This window comes from Heterodontus francisci, chromosome 3 (assembly GCF_036365525.1).
Source record: "Heterodontus francisci isolate sHetFra1 chromosome 3, sHetFra1.hap1, whole genome shotgun sequence".
Lineage (NCBI taxonomy): Eukaryota > Metazoa > Chordata > Chondrichthyes > Heterodontiformes > Heterodontidae > Heterodontus > Heterodontus francisci.
Window position 1 is genome coordinate 92,300,818 of NC_090373.1, and position 24,027 is coordinate 92,324,844.

The 24,027-nt window shown below is 41.8% G+C and overlaps 1 protein-coding gene across 1 annotated transcript in view; it reads left to right on the forward strand.

The window, feature by feature from the left end:
• The window catches only part of cdc5l (CDC5 cell division cycle 5-like (S. pombe)), a 78,394-nt gene extending 55,092 nt beyond the window's left edge, over positions 1-23,302 (forward strand). The window contains exons 14-16 of the mRNA XM_068024406.1: positions 2,250-2,447; positions 21,655-21,867; positions 22,830-23,302. Coding sequence (XP_067880507.1) covers positions 2,250-2,447; positions 21,655-21,867; positions 22,830-22,937 — 519 coding nt within the window. The 3' untranslated portion in view covers positions 22,938-23,302. The remainder of the gene's footprint in view (positions 1-2,249; positions 2,448-21,654; positions 21,868-22,829) is intronic.
• Positions 23,303-24,027: the final 725 nt, after the last annotated feature.

Genomic DNA, 24,027 nt, shown 5'->3' on the forward strand with positions numbered 1-24,027 from the left:
TGGTCTCCTCTACATTGGGGAGACCAAACGCAAACTAGGTGACCGCTTTGCGGAAGACCTCATTCAGTCCACAAGCAGGACCCCGAGCTTCCGGTTGCTTGCCATTTCAAGACCCCCACCCGCCTTGCTCTCATGCTCACATCTCTGTCCTGGGATTGCTGCAGTGTTCCAGTGAACATCAATGCAAGCTCGAGGAACAGCATCTCATTTACCAATTAGGCACACTACAGCCTGCCGGACTGAACATTGAGTTCAATATTTTCAGAGGATGACGGGCTCCATTTTACTTTTATTTTTAGTTATTTTTTTCTTCTTCCTTTTTTTAATATTTTTTTTGTGTTTATTTTATTTTATTTCATCTTAGTTTGTTCAGTTTGCTTACCCACTGTTTTTTTCATGTTTGTACTTGCGGCTGTTCAATTTTCAGTCCATTAACACCCTATCTGTATTAATGCTTTGTCTTTCAACACACCATTAACATATTGTTTGCCTTTGCTCCACGACCTTCTGGTCAGCTATTCTGTGACCTTGTCCTATTTACACCTTCTCCTTTGTTATCTCTTGCCCCACCCCCGCTTTTCTTGCTTATAACCTTCTACATTTTTAATATTTGCTAGTTCTGAACAAGGGTCACTGACCTGAAATGTTAACTCTGCTTCTCTCCACAGATGCTGCCAGACCTGCTGAGTATTTCCAGCATTTCTTCTTTTTATTCCTGATTATTCCCTGCCTCTCCAAGTGGAGATTAATCCTGTCCCTCAGAATTTTTTCCAATAGTTTCCCAACCACTGATGTTAGACTCACCGGCCTGTAATTACCTGGTCTATCCCTGCTACCCTTCTTGAATAATGGTACCACATTCGCTGTCCTCCAGTCCTCTCCCATTGTCAGAAAGGATCTGAAAATTTGTGTCAGAGCCCCTGCTATCACCTCCCTTGCCTCACATAACAGGCTGGGGTACATCTCATCAGGGCCTGGGGATTTATCCATTTTTAAGCCAGCTAAAACATCTACTACTTCCTCCCTTTCAATGTTAATATGTTCAAGTATATCGCAATCCCCTTCCCTGTTCTCTACAGCTACCATAGTGAAAACAGATGAAAAGTAATCATTTAAATCTCACCTATGTCCTCCATCTCCACACACACATTGCCACTTTGGTCCCTAATAGGCCCTATTCTTTCCCTGGTTATCCTCTTGCCCTTAACATACTTATAAAACGCCTTAGGATTTTCCTTTATATTGACCGCCAATGTATTTTCATGTCCCTCTTTGCTCTCCTAATTACTTTTTTAATTACCTCGCTACACTTTCTATACTCTAATGCCTCTGCTGTTTTCAGTGCTCCTAATCTGCCAGAAGCCTCCTTTTTTTTCCTAATCCAATACTCTATATCCCTTGGCATCCAGGGTTCCCTGGACTTGATGGTCCTACCCTTCACCTTAATGGGTACATGTTGGCTCTGAACCCTCACTATTTCTTCTTTGAATGACTCCCACTGGCCTGATGTAGACTTTCCTACAAGTAGCTGCTCCCAGTCCACTTTGGCCAGATCCTGTTTTTATCAAATTGAAATCGGCCTTCCCCCAATTCAGTACCTTTATTTCTGGCCCATCTTTGTCCTTTTCCATAACTACCTTAAATCTTACAGTGTTATGGTCACTATCCATGAAATGTTCCCCCACTGATACTCTACCACTTGTCCAGCTTCATTCCCTAGGATTAGGCCCAGTACTGCCCCTTCTCTTGTAGGACTTTCTACATACTGGCTCAAAAAGTTCTCCTGTATGCATTTTAAGAATTCCTCCCCCTTTAAGCCTTTTGCACTGAGACTATCCTGGTTGATATTAGGTAAGTTGAAATCCCCTACTATTATTACCCTATTATTTTTACACCTCTCTGAGATTTGCCAACATATCTGTTCCTCTATCTCTTCCTGACCATTCGGAGGCCTGTAGTATATGCCCAGCCAAGTGATTGCCCCCTTTTGTTCTTAAGTTCTACCCATATGGCTTCATTTGAGGAACCTTCTCAGATATCATCCTCCTTACTGCAGTAATTGACTCCTTGATCAACAGTGAAATACCAACTCTTTTATTTTCCCCTCCCCCCATCATGCCTGAAGATTCTATACACTGGAATATTGAGTTGCCAGTCCTGCCCCTCCCTCTGACATGTCTCTGTGATAGCAATAATGCCTCTAATAGTAAGAGTCTGCAACATATTTACTGCATGCATTTTTTTTTCAGGCAAGTGATTTATTGACTCTGGAGATGGAGGTTGTAAAACATGGTATGGGGCATGGAGACCTTCCTCTTGACGCATACAACCAGGTATGGGAAGAATGTTACAGTCAGGTGCTGTATCTGCCTGGACAGAACAGGTACACTCGTGCCAACCTGGCTAGCAAGAAGGACCGAATAGAATCACTGGAAAAGAAACTGGAGGTGAGTGTACAATATGAGGAACTGGATGACGCTATAAATAGAAAGCTGTTTAAGTCCCAAGAATGTGGAAAGACTGTTTTTCGCTCATGGTTCAAAGCGACATGAGATAACCCTGTCTAAAACCAGTTTTTTAGAGGACGCAAGATCAATACAATTAAACCTTTCAAACTGAGTGCAGTTAACTGATCGTGATCTCACTTGCAGTTGCTTATGGGCAGTTTGGAAACTAGCAAAATTATTATAAGGCAGGAATATGAGGATCATTGTTGACATGAAAATGCTAGAAGTAAAATTTGTGCAAGACAGATTGCAGATCAGTTTAACCAAAAAGAGCTGTGTTTGAATGAGATTGCCTAAACAGGTTGTGTATTTAAATTAATGAGAATTGACAAGTCAAGGTAAGATAGTAGGGACTCTGCATTGGTTCTGACATGCTAAAGGATGTAGCTGCTAGTCTCGGTCTGCAGCAGGTGGTGAGGGAAACAACAAGAGGAAAAAACATACTTGACCTTGTCCTCACCAATCTGCCTGCTGCAGATGCATCTGTCATGACAGTATTGGTCGGAGTGACCACCGCACAGTCCTTGTGGAGACAAAGTCTCGCCTTCATATTGAAGATACCTTCCATCGTGTTGTGTGGCACTACCACTGTGCTAAATGGGATAGATTTCGAACAGATCTAGCAGTGGGCGGCACTGTGGCGCAGTGGTTAGCACCGCAGCCTCACAGCTCCAGCGACCCAGGTTCAATTCTGGGTACTGCCTGTGTGGAGTTTGCAAGTTCTCCCTGTGTCTGCGTGGGTTTCCTCCGGGTGCTCCGGTTTCCTCCCACATGCCAAAGACTTGCAGGGTGATAGGTTATAAAAACAAGAAATTCTGGAACCACTCAGCAGGTCTGGCAGCATCTGTGGAAAGAGAAGCAGAGTTAACGTTTCGGGTCAGTGACCCTTCATCGGTGATAGGTTAATTGGCCATTATAAATTGCCCCTAGTATAGGTAGGTGGTAGGGAAATATAGGGACTGGTGGGGATGTGGTAGGAATATGGAATTAGTGTAGGATTAGTATAATATGGGTGGTTGATGGTCGGCACAGACTCGGTGGGCCGAAGGGCCTGTTTCAGTGCTGTATCTCGAAAACTAAAAACTAAAACAGTGCAAAACTGGGCATCGATGAGGCACTGTGGGCCATCAGCAGCAGCAGAATTGTACTCAGCCACAATCTGTAACCTCATAGCCCGGCATATCCCCCACTGTACCATTACTGTTCAGCAGGGAGACCAATCCTGGTTCAATGAAGAATGCAGGGAGGACATGTCCGGAGCAGCACCAGGCATACCTCAAAGTAAGGTATCAACCTGGTGAAGCTACAACCCAGAACTACTTGCGTGCCAAACTGCATAAGCAGCATGCGATAGACAGAGCTAAGCGATCCGATAACCAGTGGACCAGAATTAAGCTCCTGCCACATCCAGCCGTGAATGGTGGTGGACAATTAAACATCTAACTAGAGGAGGTGACTCCACAAATATCCCCACCCTCAATGATGGGGGAGCCCAGCACATCAGTGCAAAAGATAAGGCCGAAGCATTTGCAACAATCTTCAGCCAGAAGTGGCGAGTCGATGATCCATCTCTGCCTCGTCCTGAGGTCCCCAGTATCACAGATGCCAGACTTCAGCCAATTTGATTCACACCACGTGATATCAAGAAATGACTGAAGGCATTGGATACTGCAAAGGCTGTGGGCCCTGACAATATTCTGGCAATAGTACTAAAGACCTGTGCTCCAGAACTTGCCACGCCCGTAGCTAAGCTATTCCAGTACAGCTACAACACTGGCACCTACCCGACAATGTGGAAAATTGCCCAGGTTTGTCCTGTAAACAAAAAGCAGGACAAATTCAACCCAGCCAATTACCACCCCATCAGTCTACTCAATCATCAGTAAAGTGATGGAAGGTGTCATCGACAGTGCTAAAAAGCCGCACTTGCTTAGCAATAACCTGCTCTGAGACACTCAGTTTGTGTTCCGCCAGGGCCACTCAACTCCTGACCTCATTACAGCCTTGGTTCAAACATGGACAAAAGAGCTGAACTCAAGAGGTGAGGTGAGAGTGACTGCCCTTGACATCAAGGCAGCATTTGCCTGAGTATGGCATCAAGGAGCCCTAGCAAAACTGAAGTCAATGGGAATCAGGGGGAAAACTCTCTGCTGGTTGGAGTCATACCGAGCTCAAAGGAAGATGGCTGTGGTTGTTGGAGGTCAATCATCTGAGCTCCAGGACATCACTGCAGGAGTTCCTCAGGGTAGTATCCTAGGCCCAACCATCTTCAGCTGCTTCATCAATGACCTTCCTTCAATCATAAGGTCAGAAGTGGGAATGTTCGCTGATGTTGCACAATGTTCAGCACCATTCGCGGCGACTGTGATACTGAAGCAGTCCGTGTAGAAATGCAGCAAGACCTGGACAATATGCAGGATTGGGCTGATAAGTGGCAAGTAACATTTGCGCCACATAAGTGCCAGGCAATGACCATCTTCAACAAGAGAGAATCTAACCATCTCCCCTTGACATTCAACGGCATTACGATTGCTGAATCCCCTACAATCAACATCCTGGGGGTTACCATTGACCAGAAACTGAACTGGAGTAGCCATATAAATACCGTTGCTGCAAGAGCAGGTCAGAGGCTAGGAATCCTGCGGCGAGTAACTCACCTCCTGACTCCCCAAAGCCTGTCCACCATCTACAAGGCACATGTCAGGTGTGTGATGGAATACTCACCACTTGCCTGGATGGGTGCAGCTCCAACAACACTCAAGAAGCTCAGCACCATCCAGAACAAAGCAGCCCGCTTGATTGGCACTCCATCCACAAACATTCACTCCCTCCACCACCGACGCACAGTGACAGCAGTGTGTACCATCTACAAGATGCACTGCAGCAACACATCAAGGCTCCTTAGACAGCATCTTCCAAACCCGGGACCTCTACCACCTAGAAGGACAAGGGCAGCAAATGCATGGGAACACCACCACCCTGCAAGTCCCCCTCCAAGCCACACACCATCCTGACTTGGAACTATATCGCTGTTCCTTCACTGTTGCTGGGTCAAAATCTTGGAACCCCCCTTCCTAACGGCACTGTGGCTGTACCTACCCCACATGGACTGCAGCGGTTCAAGAAGGCAACTCATCACCACCTTCTCAAGGGCAATTAGGGATGGACAATAAATGCTGGCCTGGCCAGCGACACCCACATCCCATGAATGAATCAAAAAAAATGCTGTACTTAACTACTTAATATGTGATGTCTTCAAACCCAAGGTGGAAAAATGTTTAATTCTGCAGCAGTTAAATTTACGATGAACCTATTTTAAAGAACAGTATTACTTTTGTAACAAATTCCCTCTTATGGATGCATATGCAATTACTCCATACAACTTTAACATTACGCTACTGTTCCAATTTCAAATGTCTAAGAATAAAAGGCCTCTTTTGGATTAAGACATTTTTTTGAGTTGTAGTGGTAAATCTATGTGAACATTAAGGTAAGTGGGATGTCAGTACAAGAGACTGGAATACATTTTTTTCACAGCTGGGTTAGTTATGACACAGGACAGGTAAAGAACAAAGCTTTCTGTTGAGATCCACCAATGTGTCACACCCAACTTCAGAAGAGAACCCCTACTACAGCGGTATGACATTTTCCATTTCTCAGATCCAACACCTTTATGGCATCTGAGTGTCAAATTGCAATTTGTGCTTAGTCTTACAGCCAGCCATGACATTTTTCTTCCTGTCAGACTGGGCTATTGAAAACCAGAGATGTTTTCTTTAAAAAAAAAAGGACACAAATTGGTATAAATCTTGATTAGGGAATATAAATTTTTTTGTATGAGCTTCCAGTTTCTTCTTAATCCAAAGGAGGCTTTTTATTTTACGCATTTGAAATTGGAGCAGTAGTGTAATTTTAGAGTTGTATTGTGCAATTGCATATGTATCCATCAGAGGGAGTTAGTCACAAAGTAATATTGTTATTTACTGGGTTAGCTCCTGATTAAAATGTAGGTAGTCAGCAAGTTGGACCATGTGCTGCTGGCAAAAGAATCAAGCCTGAAATGCTGTCAATAAGGTGGCTGCTATTCAGTTTTATTCCAAATCCATTTGATACAAACACATGCAATCCTCTAAAGCCATGATCATTTTGCCAATTGTGGCAATCTTGTCCTTTTTATTTTAATTAAGATTTCCAAACACCGAGATGAACATTGATTGTAGTAGTGGAATTGTTGCCGTTATTCTCATCTGTCACCAGATTTGTTTATTTCCCAAGAACAATTTTGTAGTCAGCAGTGAACAAATGGCGCCAACCATGCATTACACTTACAATTACCCAGGGTTTTGCACTGTTAACTACTGGAGTAGAAAGCCATTTTGGCACAGTTGCCTCTAGAGGGATCTGGGAAGTATGAACAGGGCAAGCAACTGTGTCCCCTTGACCAGTCAGATTGAAGAATCGTTAATGAACCATGCAGAGTCTAAACTAGCAATTGTAGGTTAAAATAGTTAATTCAGTGCTAAATGTACAGAAAACAAAATGTAAAAAGGTAAGAAAGATGGGATAAGAGAGTGATAAGAGATGGAAAGAATAAGTTTACAGCAAAATGTTTTTTTTAAAATCGGCAACAATTTTAATCTGAAGGGATGAGGCTTCGCTCTTAAGTTAATTTTCAGTGCCAGAGAGGGTGTTTGACAGCAATCAAGACTTAATACGCCATTAAAAACTTACTTGCACTGGAATGAGCAAGCCATAACTTTTGTGGCACATATAGTAGGTTTCCATCACAAGTACAGAAACTTGGCATTGTTTATGTGTGTCAATGTTGATTCTCGGTGAAATACTGTTATAGCAAAGCCTGTGGAGCAGGGTAATTTAGACAGCAACTTCCTGATTTCTGTATTAAACTCTGCATGCACAATTGCGGGAAGTTGCTGTCCAATTTACACTCAATGGTGAGCGCTGGTAGCCTCACCACTACTTTTACTGTAAAGTTGTAGTGACTCTTGTAGTATTTGTTAATCAAAATCTGTCTAACATGGATCTTGGCAGTATTAACATTTATGAGGTTTGAGTTAATTAGGGCCAGCATGGATTTGTAAAAGGGAGATCATGCTTGACTAATCTAATTGAATTTTTTGATGAAGTAACAGAGAAGGTTGATGAAGAAAATGCTGTGGATGATGTTTATATGGATTTTAAGAAAACGTTTGATAGGATACCACATAAAATGCTGGTTAACAAAATTGAGGCACATGGAATAGGAGGGTCAGTGTCAAATTGGATTGGATTGGGCGGCACAGTGGCGCAGTGGTTAACACCGCAGCCTCACAGCTCCAGCGACCCGGGTTCAATTCTGGGTACTGCCTGTGTGGAGTTTGCAAGTTCTCCCTGTGTCTGCGTGGGTTTTCGCCGGGTACTCCGGTTTCCTCCCACCACCAAAGACTTGCAGGTTGATAGGTAAATTGGCCATTATAAATTGCCCCGAGTATAGGTAGGTGGTAGGGGAATATAGGGACAGGTGGGGATGTGGTAGGAATATGGGATTAGTTTAGGATTAGTATAAATGGGTGGTTGATGGTCGGCGCAGACTCGGGCCGAAGGGCCTGTTTCAGTGCTGTATCTCTAAATAAAATAAATAAAAATAAAAAATTGACTTAGGCACTGAAAACAGCGAATCATAGTAAATGGTTGTTTTTCACACTGGAGGATGGTAGACAGTGGTGTTCCTCAAGGGTCAGTGCTTGAACCAGTATAAAGTAACAGGCCAAAGGGGAGGATGGCGAGACTGGCGGCAATATAAAGTTGCGGGCCTGAGAGGGAGCACAGCGAGACCAGATGCAGTATGAAGGAACGAGCTGAGAGGGAGCACAGTGAGACCAGCAACAGTATAAAGGAGCGAGTCTGAGAGGGGAGCACTGTGAGACCGGCGGCAGTATAAAATGAGCGAGCCAAGAGGGAGCACAGCGAGACCGGTGGAAGTTTACAGGAGTGGCCTGAGAGAGAGCACTGTAAGACCAGCAGCAGTATAAAGGAGCAGGCCTAAGAGAGAGTACAATGAGACCGTCAGCAGTATAAACATGTGGGCCTGAGAGGGAGGTGCTGACCAACTGCGTTTTGAACTTAATCACGGTGTGACATCACAGGAAAGAAGGTAAATGATTGAGTATTTTTCTATTTTCTGTCTCTAAACTAGGGTACTTGTTCAAGTTAGGAGCTGGGAAATTTAAAATATTCAATCGGTAGTATAACAGTATGTATTGTAATAAGAGTATAAGCACAGCAGGACTCGGGGTATTAATTAAAATTGATAGTTTAAACAGGACACTAAATGGATTGTTAAAAGGGAATAGGGGGTTTTTGTTTAGATCATGGATGGGCAACTGTGACCAGTTGCTTGCAATTCCTGCACCATGTGGGAACTTCAGGAAACTTCATGTGTCTTGGGGGACCGCTTATGTAGGAAGTGTCTCCAGCTGCTTCAGGTCAAGCTCAGGGTTTCCAAGCTTGAGGGGCAGCTGGAATCAGGGAGTAGGAGAGTTTTCTGGATCATGCATTCCAAGAGGTGGTCAACCCACAGGCAGTAGGTGGGTGGCCATCCGGAAGAGGCAGGAAGTGCAGGAGTCTTCAGGTTCTGTGCCACTCAAACCGGTACTCAGCTTTGGAGACTGCTGGGAGTGATGACACCTTGAAAGCGTGCAGTCCAGACCATGGCACCAATGGCCATGGAACTGTACAGGAGGGAGCAGCAGAATTCAGAAATGCATTTGTTATAGGTGGTTCCATAGTCAAGGGAACAGATAGGCATTTCTAGGTTATCCTGAGTCCCGCATGGTGTGTTCCCTCCCTAGTGCCAGGGTAAAGGACATCATGGAGAGGGTGCAGGATATTCTGCAGGGGGAAAGGAGCGAGTCAGAAGTTGTGGTACACATTGGTGCCAACGACATAGCAAAGGCAGGTATTGAAGTCCTATGGTCAGATTTTCAGGAGCTAGGGAGGAAGTTAAAAAGTAGGACCTCAAAGGTAGTAATCTATGGATTACTCCCAGTGCCACGTGCTAGCGAGAGTAGAAATAGCAAGGTAGGGAGAATCAATGCGTGGCTTGAAGCATGGTGCAGGAGGGAAGGCTTCAGATTCTTGGGGCATTGGGGCCAGTTCTGGGGTACAAGGCACCTATTCAAAACGGATGGGTTGCACCTCAACAGGGACTGGGACCAGTGTCCTCGCAGGGAGATTCACAAGTGTGATTGGGGAGGGTTTAAACTAAATTGTCAGGGGATGGGCACCAACATACAGAACTAGAAAAGAGGAAATGTGAGTGCATAATGTGAGAGTGTTGGACAGTATTCGAGAGGGGAGTAGTTCCATATTAGATGGGAGTGGACTGAGAGGGGCTATGAGAAATGCCAAAACAGGATTACAATGCATGTGTGTAAATGCACAAAGTGTGGTGAATAAGTGTGGTGAGCTACAAGCACAAATAGCAGCATGGCAATATGATGTAGCGGCAATAACAAAAACGTGGCTTAAAAGTAGCAAGGACTGGGTGCTTAATATGCAAGGATATAAAGCGTTCAGAAAAGAGAAAAGGAATAAAGGGAGGTGGGGTGGCAGTATTGATTAGGGAAGACATTGCAGTGTCTTGAGGGTGCAAGAACAGAATCCATTTGGTTAGAGTTGAGAAGCAAAAAGGGTATGAACATGCTACTAGTGGTATTCTATGGGCCTCCAAATAATGAGAGAGATAGAGGAGCAAGTCTGCAGGGTAATCGGAGATGTGCAAGAACTACAGAGTGGTGATATTGGGAGACTTTAATTACCCAAATATCGATTTAGATAATTTTAGGGTAAAGGGGCAGGAATGTGTTCAGGAGAACTTCCTTGATCACTGTGTTCTCAGCCCAACTAGAAAGGAGGCATACAAAAACAAAGTGCTGGAAATACTCATCAGAACTGGGTACTAAATAGATTGATGAAAGGTCATAGACCTGAAACGTTAACTATGTTTCTCTCTCCACAGATGCTGCCAGATCTGCTGAGTATTTCCAGTACTTTCTGTTTTCATTACAGATTTCCAGCATCCGCAGTATTTTGCTTTTATTATAGAAAGGAGGCATTGCTGGATCTGGTGCTGGGAAATGAGCTGGGCCAAGTGGACCAAGTGTCTGTTGGGGAGCACTTTGGGTAAGATTGATCATCGTATCATAAAGTTTAGACCAGTAATGCAGAAAAGCAAGAAACAAAATAAGGTAGAACATCTAGATTGGAAGAGAGCTGATTTCAACACGACAAAAAGTGATCTAGCCAGAGTAAAATGGAACCAAAGACTGCCAGGAAGAGCTGTATTGGAACAATGGGTGATCTTTATGGAAGAGATGCTTCAGGTACAGGCTAGGTACATTCCAACAAGGGCGAAAGGTAAGGGAACCAAAAACGGGGCTCTTTGGATGACGAGGGAGATGGCGATTATGATGAAACAAAAAACGAGGGTGTATGATGCATGTCGGGTGAATCCTTCAAATGAGAACCAGGCCATATACAATAAGTTGAGAGGGGAAGTGAAGGGGAAAATAAGACTGGCAAAGAGAGAACATGTGAATAGAATGGCAGTCAACATAAAAGGGAACCTAAAAATCTTCTACCGACATATAAATAGTTTGCTGGCAGTAAGAGATGAAGTGGTCCCTATTGCTTAGAGGTGCAGGACAAGACTAGAATATTTAATGTTTTTTAAAAATTCATTCATGGGATGTGGGCATTGCTGGCTAGGCCAGCATTTATTGTCCATCTCTAATTGCCCGTGTGAAGGTGGTGGTGAGCTGCTGCCCTGAACCGCTGAAGTCCATGTGAGGTAGGTACACCCCACTGTGCTGTTAGGAAAGGAGTACCAGGATTTTGACCCAGCGGCAGTGAAGGAACGGCGATATAGTTCCAAGTCCGGATGGTGTGTGACTTGGAGGGGAGCTTGCAGGTGATGGTGTTCCCATGCATTTGTTGCCCTTGTCCTTCTAGTTGGTAGAGGTCGCGGGTTTGGAAGGTTGTTGTCTAAGGAGCCTTGGTGCATTGCTGCAGTGCATCTTGTAGATGGTAGACACTGTTACCACTGTGCGTCGGTGGTGGAGCGAGTGAATGTTTGTGGCAGTCAAGCGGGGTGCCAGTCAAGCGGGCTGCTTTGTCCTGGGTGGTGTTGAGCTTCTTGAATGTTGTTGGAGCTTCACCCATCCAGGCAGGTCGAAAGTATTCCATCACACTCCTGACTTGTGCCTTGTAGATGGTGGACAGGCTTTGGGGAGTCAGGAGGTGAGTTACTCACCGCAGGATTCCTAGCCTCTGACCTGCTCTTGTAGCCACGGTATTTATATGGCTACTCCAGTTCCATTTCTGGTCAATGGTAGCCCCTAGGATGTTGATAGTGGGGGATTCAGCGATCGTAATGCCATTGAATGTCATGGGGAGATGTTCATTGCCTGGCACTTGTGTGGCGCGAATTTATTTGCATTGAATGTTACATTAATGAGTACTTTATTTCAGTGTTCACTAAGGAAGCGGATGAGAGTAGAGGCAATGGATAGGGTAAATATTGAGAGGGAGGAGGTACTAAAGAGGCTGGCTGTGCTTACAGTAGATAAGTCACCTGGTCCGGATGGCTTGTATCGCAGGTTGCGAAAGGAAGTGGGGGTGGAGATAGCGGAAGGGCTTGCCGTAATCTTCTAATCTTCCTAGATATGGGGGAGATGCCAGAGGTTTGGAGAGTGGCAAATGTTGACACCCTTATTCAAGAAAGGGTGAAATGACAGTCCTTGCAACTATAGGTCAGTTAGTTTAACATCTGTGGTGGGTAAGGTTTTAGATCAATAATCAGGGACAAAATTAATAGACACTTTGAAAGGAGAGCCAGCATGGATTTGTAAAAGGGAGATCATGCTTGACTAATCTAATTGAATTTTTTGATGAAGTAACAGAAGGGAATGCGGTGGATGTTGTTCATACGGATTTTAAGAAAGTGTTTGATAAGGTACCACATGAAAGGCTGGTTAACAAAATTGAGGCTCATGGAATAGGAGGGTCAGTGTCCAATTGGATAAAAAATTGGCTTAAGGGCAGAAAACAGCGAGTCATAGTAAATGTGAAACAAAAACAAGAAATGCTGGAATCACTCAGCAGGTCTGGCAGCATCTGTGGAAAGAGAAGCAGAGTTAACGTTTCGGGTCAATGACCCTTCTTCGGAACTGACAAATATTAGAAAAGTCACAGATTATAAACGAGTGAGGTGGGGGTGGGGCAAGAGATAACAAAGGAGAAGGTGCAGATTGGACCAGGCCACATAGCTGACCAAAAGGTCACGGAGCAAAGGCAAATAATATGTTAATGGTGTGTTGAAAGACAAAGCATTAGTACAGATTAGGTGTGAATACACTGAATATTGAACAGCAGCAAGTGCAAACCTGAAGAAAAACAACCTGAAAAAAACAGTGGGTAAGCAAACTGAACAAACTAAGATGAAATGAAATAAATGCATAAAAAATGTAAAAAGGAATGTAAAAAAAGGAAGAAAAAATAATTTAAAATGTAAGTAAAATGGGGGGCTGTCATGCTCTGAAATTATTGAACTCAATGTTCAGTCCGGCAGGCTTTAGTGTGCCTAATCGGTAGATGAGATGCTGTTCCTCGAGCTTGCGTTGATGTTCACTGGAACACTGCAGCAATCCCAGGACAGAGATGTGAGCATGAGAGCAGGGGGGAGTGTTGAAATGGCAAGCAACCGGAAGCTCAGGGTCCTGCTTGCGGACTGAGCGGAGATCTCCGGCAAAGCGGTCACCCAGTCTGCGCTTGGTCTCCCCAATGTAGAGGAGACCACACTGTGAGCAGCGAATACAGTATACTACATTGAAAGAAGTACAAGTAAATCGCTGCTTCACCTGAAAGGAGTGTTTGGGGCCTGGGATAGTGAGGAGAGAGGAGGTAAATGGGCAGGTATTGCACCTCCTGCGATTGCAGGGGAAGGTGCCCTGGGACGGGGACGAGGTGGTGGGGGTAATGGAGGAGTGGACCAGGGTGTCGCGGAGGGAACGATCCCTTCGGAATGCTGACAGGGGAAGGGAGGGGAAGATGCGACTGGTAGTGGCATCATGCTGGAGGTGGCGAAAATGGCGGAGGATGATCCTTTGGATATGGAGGCTGGTGGGATGAAAAGTGAGGACAAGGGGAACCCTGTCACGGTTCTGGGAGGGAGGGGAAGGGGTGAGGGTAGAGGTGCAGGGAATGGGTCAGACAAGGTTGAGGGCCCTGTCAACCACAGTGGGGGGGAAATCCTCGGTTGAGGAAAAAGGAGGTCATATCAGAAGCACCGTCATGGAAGGTAGCATCATCAGAGCAGATGCGTCGGAGACGGAGAAACTGGGAGAATGGAATGGAGTCCTTACAGGAGGTAGGGTGTGAAGAAGTGTAGTCGAGGTAGCTGTGGGAGTCAGTGGGCTTATAATGGATATTGGTAGACAACCTATCCCCAGAGATGGAGACAGAGAAGTCGGGGAAGGGAAGTGTCAGAGATAGACCATGTAAAGGTGAGAGAAGGGTGGAAATTGGAAGCAAAGTTGATAAAGTTTTCTAGTTCGGGGCGGGAGCAGGAAACGGCACCGATACAGTCATCAATGTACCGGAAAAAGAGTTGGGGGAGGGGGCCTGAGTAGGACTGGAACAAAGAATGCTCGACATATCCCACAAAAAGACAGGCATAACTAGGACCCATGCGGGTACCCATAGCGACACCTTTTACTTGAAGGAAGTGCATGGAGTTGAAGGAGAAGTTGTTCAATGTGAGAACAAGTTCAGCCAGGCGGAGGAGGGTGGTGGTGGATGGGGACTGGTTGGGCCTCTGTTCCAGGAATGGTTGTTTTTCAGGCTGGAGGATGGTAGATCGTGCTGTTCCCCAAGGATCAGTGCTGGGTCCACTGGTTTTGTGCTATATATAAATGACTTGGATCATGGAATGCAGAGTAGAATTTCAAAATTTGCTGATGACAAATTTAGAGGTGTGATATGAACTGCCTGTAACACGACATAGATGGGCTAGCAGAATGGGCAGTCAGGTGGCAGATGGAATTTAATACTGACAAGTGTGAGGTAATGTATTTTGGCAGAAGGAATAGGGAGAGGCAATCTATACTTAATGGCACAGTTCTAAAGAATGTACAAGAACATGGGGACCCGGGGGTGCATGTGTGCCGATTTTTGAGAGAGTGGTTAGTAAAGCATGTGGGATCTTGAGCTTCATAAATAGAGGCATTGAGTACAAAAGCAGGGAAGTTATGCTGAACCTTTATAAAGCTCTGTTTATGCCCCAACTGGAGAATTGCATCCAGTTCATGTCACCACACTTCAGGAAGGATGTGAGGGTCCTTGAGAGGGTGCAGAGGAGATTTACCAGAATGGTTCCAGGGATGGGGGATTTTAGGTGCAAGGTTAGGTTGGAAAAGCTGGGGTTGTTCTCCTTAGTGCAAAGGAGATTGAGGTGAGATTTAATGGGGGTGTACAAGATTCTAACTGGCTTCGATAAGTTGGACAAGGAAAAATTGTTCCCATTAACTAATGGTACAAAGACTAGGGGACACAAATTTAAGATTTTGAGCAATAGATGCAGGGAAATACGAGGGAGCACATTTTTACGCAGTGGGTTGTAATGACATGGAACTCACTGCCTGTAAGGGTGGTGGAAGCGGAGACAATCCATGACTTCAACAGGAAATTGGATGGCCACTTGAAGGAAATAAACTTGCACGGGTTTGGGGATCGAGCGGGGCAGTAGAACTGACTGGATTGCTCCATGGAGAGCCGGCACGGACTTGATGGGTTGAATGGCTGCCTTCTGTGCTATTTATGACTATATAACTTCTGATAGAGCATGTGTTCAGTTTGCCTTCATATAAATAATGTAAAAACTTCAACCTGGAATGCAGGATCCTACTGTATGTTCTTCCAGATTAGAAACATTGTACTCATCTGTTGCTGGAGTTTTTTTTTGCTAAAACTTAAGCTCTGTTGTGTGTTTTTGGGAGTGCCTTTCCATCGGGTAGGGGCACATTTTTCAGCTTAATTACAAATCTTGCTGTGGCAGCAAATATTTAGCTGGTGGCTGAAGTAGCATTTCTGCATCACTGATAAATGTAAAAAAAAAGTATTTGTCAATCAACCATGATGAACACAATATTTAAAAATAAAGTGCTGGAAAGATCTAGGTCAGTCATGGTCTGGGGAAAAAGTTTAATACTTTGGATTTATATCCTTTGTTAAACTATTTTTTATAATGATTACAGATTTGCATGGTTCATTAGCTTTTTAGACTGCTTTATAAATCTATTTTGAAAGATGTACGAAAACCTGTTCAGAGATTTTTGTTTCACAAGAAAAGCTGTTTTGAAGATTGCATATGTATGAATCCCTTTGATTTGCAAATCTTACTGAAGATATAAACTGCATATTAACCCCCTGAGAAGCATTCGTGTAGAAAAAGATTTTGGATACAGTGTACACTGAAGGAAATGGAAAGTCTAAGCTTGCATTATTTTTGGATGGGGTTGTCCTCCAAAGGGTGAAATATAGCTTTAGTATTATGAATTCACTCAAATTCTAGTGAACACCTGCTGATCACATCAGTCTGGAATAACAACATGTGGATGGAATGCAAGTGATCAACGCTGTTTGAAACTGTTAACCTTATTAGGTCATCATGTTTCGTTATGTCTTATGCTGTGTGTTGTACTATGTCTGTTTAAAAATTCACACCATCTTGTCAGTGCATTAGTCAATATTTTCTCTTGTTTTTTCCCCTACCATTATTTTAAGAATTGTGATATTGCATATTGCTGATAATTTAGTGTATTCCCATTGTGCATGTAGTGCGCATGACTATGCACGTTGTGTAAAGCACAGTTTCACCTTGATGTTCCTTGGTGTATTTAGTAAGAATAGAGAATCTTCCTTTTAATCACAAAGTCTAAAGCTGCTTTTATATTAGGTTTGGTGAGGTGATCAAACTGCTGTCTTCCAATATCTAAATCCAATGTAAAGTTGCTAGATTCTCTATGACAGGATCTAGACCTGGTGCATTACATCTGGCATCCCTATCACTCTAGTAAAAGCGGTTTTATAAGATCTGGAGATACCTTTACTAATTGTTGCACCTTCTGGTCCATGCTGTACTACTAGATGGTTAGTTTCCACAGTAACAGCACAAAACATGGACCCTATCAGGAGAAACCTGCAATTATACTGTCTGACTATCTACAGAAAAAAAGACAGGAACAGACCATCTGGTCCATGAAGTCCATACCATCTAGACATGTTGCACTGTAATGCTTTTAGAAAAATTCTAAGCTCTATAATAACCAACATTTGAAACCACAATTTTCTGCAAAAATCCTGTTGACTAAGTTTAAAATAGAAGCAATATGAAAAGGGGAAGCCACTTCTAGTCTAGTGATGTTGGCAATATTTAATACTGGCTCCATTTTTTTGACTGTATTAAAATATGCCAGCATTTTTGGACTCAAATAGTTCAATCTCAAATACAAGAGTATTGTAACTACTGAATTTTAGACCACTGACCACCTCCAGGCGCGTATCCATTGTCTCTCGAGATAAGGAGGCCCAAAAGAAAAGAAAGAAAAAAGAATTTTAGAGATAATGAACTGACCATAAATATGACCTAATTGTCACCTTGGTTTAGAGACAGCACTCTCCTCTGAAGATCATGAGTTCAAGATCCATTCTTGATCTTGATTAGATCTTTGAATAATGCCATGGTACTTTTTATGTCTGCCTAAGAGGGCAGATATGGCTTAAGTTTAATGTCTTATCCAAGAGACCTGACCCAAACAATGCAGTATTGAGGGATGCTGCATTGTTGAAGGTGATATCTTTTTGATGTAAAAGATTGCACGGCATTATTTGAAGAACAGAAGAGTTCTCCCATACTGTGGTCAACATTTGGCCCTCAACCAAAATTACCAAAACAGATTATCTGTTTGTTTATTTCATTTGTTTGTTGGACCTTACTTTGTCCAACTTGGCTGCTGTATTTGTCTACACTGACTACGTTTCAAAAGTAGTTCATTGGCTGTGCAGCTTTTTGGGATGTCTTGAGGTCATGGTAGGCACAATATAAATGCACGTTTGTTTATTCTTTCTAAATAGTTTAAAGCTTGTAAAAGCAATTTTGTTCTCAACTATGTAGGGAAGTGCTGAAAATGTTGTCATGGATGCATACTTTAGAACTTAAGTTTAAACAGTATATTTAGATAGAAATACTTTTAAATAAATTTCACCATGTTTGGGAGTATGTAGTGATGTTAGGTATTTGCAAGAATACACCTAACTATCCAGCAGGGTGCAGCAATAATCTTCTGATGAAGCCGTATTTTTAAACCAGAACTTTATCTCAATGCAGAATAAATAAGATAGTTGCAAATAATGATTTACCTGCAGATGAAAGTTTGTGCATCTTTTTTCATTTAGTGATGGCTTGCTTCTTGATTTTTTTAAAAATTGTTAAAACGTAAAAAGCTGAAAGTGAATCAAAATGATAAATTTCTTGCTCGACCAATCTGCACTGTTAGGTGTTTAATTTGTTAGTTCTTTTGGCTTCATTGGTTAAATATTAGTTACTGAAAATGTTTTAACTTTTAGTATTGAAGTTCAGAACCGGCATAGGACTACATTTTAAAGCCCATCACTGAACTGATTGTGCAGGCCAAGATACAACAAGATTGCTTTAATGTGCAGCAAGGCATTTTGCCTTGTATTTCTGGCAAAAAGTGTTTTATTTTATAATCTACTGTTTTAACAGCCTGCCTTTTTATTATTTTAGGATAGTCTTGCTGTTTCATAGTGTACACAGTTATTTCTAAAACAAAAATGAATGGCAAGAATCGTCATACAGAATAAGCATAGAGAAGCAATGTTTCTTTTTTTAAACTCCATTTTTGGTTGAAAAAATAAGCACAACAGGATTGCAAGGATAGCATGTTGTATTTATACCCAAATGGATAAGTTTCAGTTAATCAAGGAAGTTATTAACAAAGGGTGGGTTTGTTTAAAATATCTTGGCTGGGAAAAGTGGGAAGTAGGTTGGAAATCATTCACACGGGTAGTTCTGAGAATCAGGCAGTAGCAGTTCCATTCAGAAAATTTACGCTGCTTGTATTGGTATTAAAAACAGCTGTGGACCATATTGCAGTAAACGTTTGTAAGTTTGTCAGTATGCTACAACTCTTAAGGTGTGCATGCCTGCTTAGTCCTTTTGTGAGTTGATGGCTTGAAATAGTCATGGCAGTTGTGAACTTTTGCAAGGACGAGTACTAAATGAACACATTTCCAGCCATTGTTTAATGTCCCATCTTTATACATAATTTAATTCAAGTATTTTTTTCAGCCCCTCACTCCAGTCTCCCACGCTACATTATTATGAATTGCAAAACTCTGGCTGCCATTTTGAATCAAAATAGTGATGAAGGATTATACCCAGTGAGGTGGATTGGAATGAAGTCTGAAAACCCAGCATAATTAATGATTTTTGAGTCAGTTTTATCACTTCCCTCAGACTCCTTTTCACAACAATATTAAAAGTAACATTTTGAACTATTTAAAATGGCAAATGGATCAATCCCTGATTATGCATGGTGGTAGGAAAATTATTTTTATTTAAAGCCTCAGTCTTCCAGAAATGGTCTGTATGACCAGGAGAGATGGATGTGCTGAATGGCCTCTTCTGGTTTTTCTTTCTTATAGCCTGTAGTGCTACTTAAATGTAGTGCACTGTAGTACGTTGTGTGCCTCGGACAATATTCAAAAAAACAAGAGGAATTTGAACAACTTAGTGTTTTTTTCCTCCTACGCTGTTGTTTTACCACATGAAATGACCCAAAATTAGGGTGATTAAACATTTTCTTTTAAAGTAAGTATTTAAAGGGGACATACAAAAGAATGTCCTTTTTTTAAAAAAAATAAACCAATGAAAGGGCTTCTTTTTAAAATCCAGTCAAATAATAAATCACTGATTTTACAAATGTGTTGTATAAAGTTATTTATTCACAGAACTCACTGCATCTGTTGCTACTGAGATATTGGGGCAGATGTTTAAAAAGTAACATAGGGCTCTTTTATCAATTAATTTTAATGTAGTCAGTATCAGTTCTATTCAGAAATCCAGTGCAGTGAGAAATCTTCATAAGGTTAATTATTTCAGGTATAGACTTGAAAACTTGTATAATTGAAGTGTTCCGATACTATCTGTTCCAATGCAGTCAACACACTTCCTGTGATTATACTTTGTAATCACACCTATTGTGTCCCAAGACTATAACCTTGGCCCCTTTCTTTTCCTTGTCCATATGTTTTCCCCTTGTTGGCATTATTCACAGGATTGGCGTCAACTTTCATATTATGCTGAGAACATCCAACGTTATCTCTTTGCCACCATTCACCTCGCGTAACTGAGTCATCCAATTGCTTAGTCCTCAATGAGCTAGAATTTCCTTCAGCACAGCATCAGCAAGATTGGAGCCATCACATTTAGTTCTCCTAAAACTCCAAACCTGAGCATCCAACTCCTCCCCATTTCTGACGGCTTCCTCAAACTAAGCCCAAAGGGTACTCTGAGGTGACCGTCCAGTCCCATATTCTTGCCAGCACCAATACTGCCTTCGTCCATCTCTGCAATGTTACCAGTCTCCATGCTCATCTCACTGTCCCTCTACTATCACTGAAAATGCTTAATTGCCTTCAAACTAGATTACTCCAACGTTCTCCTTGCCAGCCCCGCTATCAGTTACAACTCATCCAAACGCTGTTACCTGTATTCTGTACTGCATTAAATCCTATTTTCCCCCATTACTTCTCTCGAGAACTTTCACTGCCACCCTATTCACCCACTGATAAACTTTCGAATCCTTATCCTCATCTAGAAATTCCTCCTTACATCTGGTACCAGATTAAGCCCTATGTTCCTGTGTGCTCCCTCAGCTTTTCTGATTCTGGTTCACCTTTGTAGTCTCCCATCTCTGCAACGCTTTTAGTTGCAGAGTCTTCAGCCATTTTGGCCTCTCTCTAAAATAGTCTACCGAAGCACCATTTACTTGTTATCTCTCTCCTTCAGAATCCTCCTCTTAAACCTTGCTTTTGGTCATTACCCCATATCCTCCTTCCTTCATTTTTGGCCTCTAGTTATTTTTTTCATAACTTAAGTTATGAATTTGAATTGCATTCAAACTTTTTTTTTTAATTACATACTTTTGCGATGTGGGTGATACTAGTAAGATGGTATTTATTGACTATCCCTAGTTTTCCTAAGGGCATTAAGAGTCAACCACGTTGTTTGTAACTGGAATTAGATGTAGGCCAGACTGAGTAGGAATGGCAAGTTCCCTTTACTGAAGACAGTGTTTTTTTATGACAGTGGTTATTTTATAGTGATCACCTAGAAATTCTGCAGATTTATTGAAGTCAATTTGAAAAATTTACATGGTGAGATTTAAACTCATGACTTCAGTGTTGTTAGTCCAGTACCATAATCACTAGGTTACTGTACCCTCTAACATTGAATGTGGTATGCAAGTTCAGTGTAGGATACAGGTCTGCTAAAAGGCAGTTTTTTTCAACAAATTTTGAAGCACTATCCATTCACCAAATTTCTCAGGAGCATTCCCTAAAATAATTTTACCACAATTTGTCATCTGACCTCGTGAGCTTGATTTTGTCCAATTTTGCACTGACATCTACAACTTGTTTAAAATCAGTCAGAATAAATTTGTCATTTTGGCTGCCCTTGTTCATAAAGCAGCAGTAAATTTATACATGGAAAGAGCCTGACATTCCTTCATCTTTGTAATGCTTTGTGCTGTAACTTATCAAATGTCTAATGAAAAAGACTAAGGATAAAATATTTAACTTTAGAAATGTAATTATTCAACCAAACTTGAACTTAACAGTTATTTTGGAATATCACAAGGCCAGAATCTCTTAAAATTAGCACCAAATTGTGTACATTTTTAGGGGGATGCAGCAGTTGATCTCTGATAACTAGTTTCTATTTAATTCTAGAAAATACTGGAAGTACTTTAAGTTATGCAAGTAGCAATTTTTCTTGTTATAGACCAACAGAAATCATATGACCACAGAAGCAAAACAGGCAGCAAAAATGGAGAAAAAACTCAAGATACTGCTTGGAGGATATCAGTCACGTGCTACAGGCCTTATGAAACAGTTGAGCGATCTCTGGGATCAGATTGAGCAGGCACACCTGGAATTATGTACCTTTGAAGAACTGAAGAAGCACGAAGACATTGCTATTCCAAGGCGACAAGAGGTAATTCTAGCAATCTTTGCTTATTTGAATTTTGCAGAATCAGATTAATTTTTGCTTTATAATCAAGTATCCAGTACTTGTCGCAATAGAATGTTTTAAAATGCATTCTTAATAATGGTTTCATATAGTAAGTTGAAATGTTAATTTTGAAACTGGAATTTTTAAAGCCTTTTTAACAACTGTGAAAACCCTTAAGGGCTCACATGCCTATCTCTTTTCAGTAGAAAAGCAGTTTCAATCATAAAGTACAAGCCTTGGTATAAATTAATCTGTGGTACCCCTGCTTTCTCTCTGGAGTATTCAGTCCTAAATTCTATGCAGACTAGACTATCTTTGGAAAGGTAGGATGAAGGGAAGGAAGCATGAGTGTCTTGTATACTACAGAAAACCAAGATTGCAGATTCGAATCTGCATTTTGTTTTACATTGAACAAAGTACTAAATTGGTAGCTTTAGCAATATTAGCTGGAATACTCATTCATCCAAGAATGGTAGCCTTTTCACTTTCCTCAGTAGTCATATGAAAAACTTCTTTAGTAAATGAATTCTGAATTTAAGAAACTTCCTAGGTACTACGGAGAATTGTTCATTGTAGGACTACTGTTGATTTAAAAACTCAAGTATTTGTATTTTCTGAGTCAACTCACTTTAGTGAATTAGATCCAGTAGTTCTATTACTACCTATCTTTGACAGGATACATTTTTTATTTTTCAGAAGTAATATAAGTAATATGTTCTGTAGCTGCCAAATATCTAGGAAAGTTCTGTAGCACATCTTAAGTTTGCAATTCTTCACTGTGCAGTTTAAAAAGTTATAGTGAAACTTATGCTATCAATGTTTTCTGACTTTAGAAGGGATAGTTCCACAAATGAGCCAGTAGTGACTGCATCTCCAATATTGCCTGTTGGTGAATCATTTGATTTATTTTTATTTGCCATACCCTTTTCTAACTCCAAACTCAGTCTTTGAGAGAAGATGTTGCGCGGCAACAGGAGAGAGAGAAGGAGCTTCAGCAAAGGTACGCAGATCTGCTTCTGGAAAAAGAAGGGCTTGTTACAGCCAAGTATTGAAAAGTGGAACAACCTCTGCTCTGCATGCATTTCAGATTGCTCTGTACAGTGAACTCCATTTTAAACAGTGTTTTCTGTTACAATAATGGATATAAAGGAAATTTCAGAAATGTCACCCCATGCAAATTGTGCTTAACATTTTGCTGTAGTATATATGGATCCTTTGTATATTCTACATGGAGAACGCAAGTAATATATGGAGTAAAGTTCATGTTTAAGTACTGCAAGAAAACTGTTAAGCTGATCTACTGTCAAAGCTTCAGTTAAATATTTTCTGAGCATTTCTTAACTGTATGTCAAACTTATGAAAGGGTGATTTGTACTGTGATTTGAGTAACATTCTAATAAAATGTGAAATTTGTTTATCCTTTGTATAATTTAATTTCCTTTTTATTGAGAAAATAATTAAATCTGTGTGCATAAAACCTAAGTATTAAATTGGAGCCAGTGTCATTATGGCACAGAAGGAAGCCATTCGGCCCATCGAGTGCATACCGGCTCTGTAGAGCACTCCAATCAGTTCCATTCCTCTGCTCTAACCCTATAGCCCTACAAGTTTATTTCCCTCAAGTGCACATCTAATTTCCTTTTGAAATCATTCATCATCTCTACTTCCACCATCCTTAGAGGCAGCAAGTTCCAGGTCCTTACCACTCATTGCTTTCAGAAATGTTCTTTCTCACATCCCCCCCCACCCCGTATCTTTTGCCCAAAATCATAAATCTGTATCCCCAGTCCTTGTACCATCAGCTAATAGAGACAGTTTTTCTTTGTCTAACTTAGGACAGGTTTAATTAATCTTGTACACCTCTTATCAAATCTTCCCTCAATCCCCATTGTTCCAAGAAGAACAAGCCCAGCTTCTCCAACCTAATCTTGCAGTTAAAATCCCTCATCCCTGGAACCATTCTGGTAAACCTCCTCTGCACCTCTCGCATACTTCCTAGTGTGGTGACCAGAACTGGAAGCTGTACTCTAGTTGTGGCCTAACCAGAACTTTATAAAGGTTCAGCATATGTTTCCTGCTTTTGTACTCAATATCTCTATTTATGAGGCCCAAGATCCCATATGCTTTGCTAACTACTCTCTT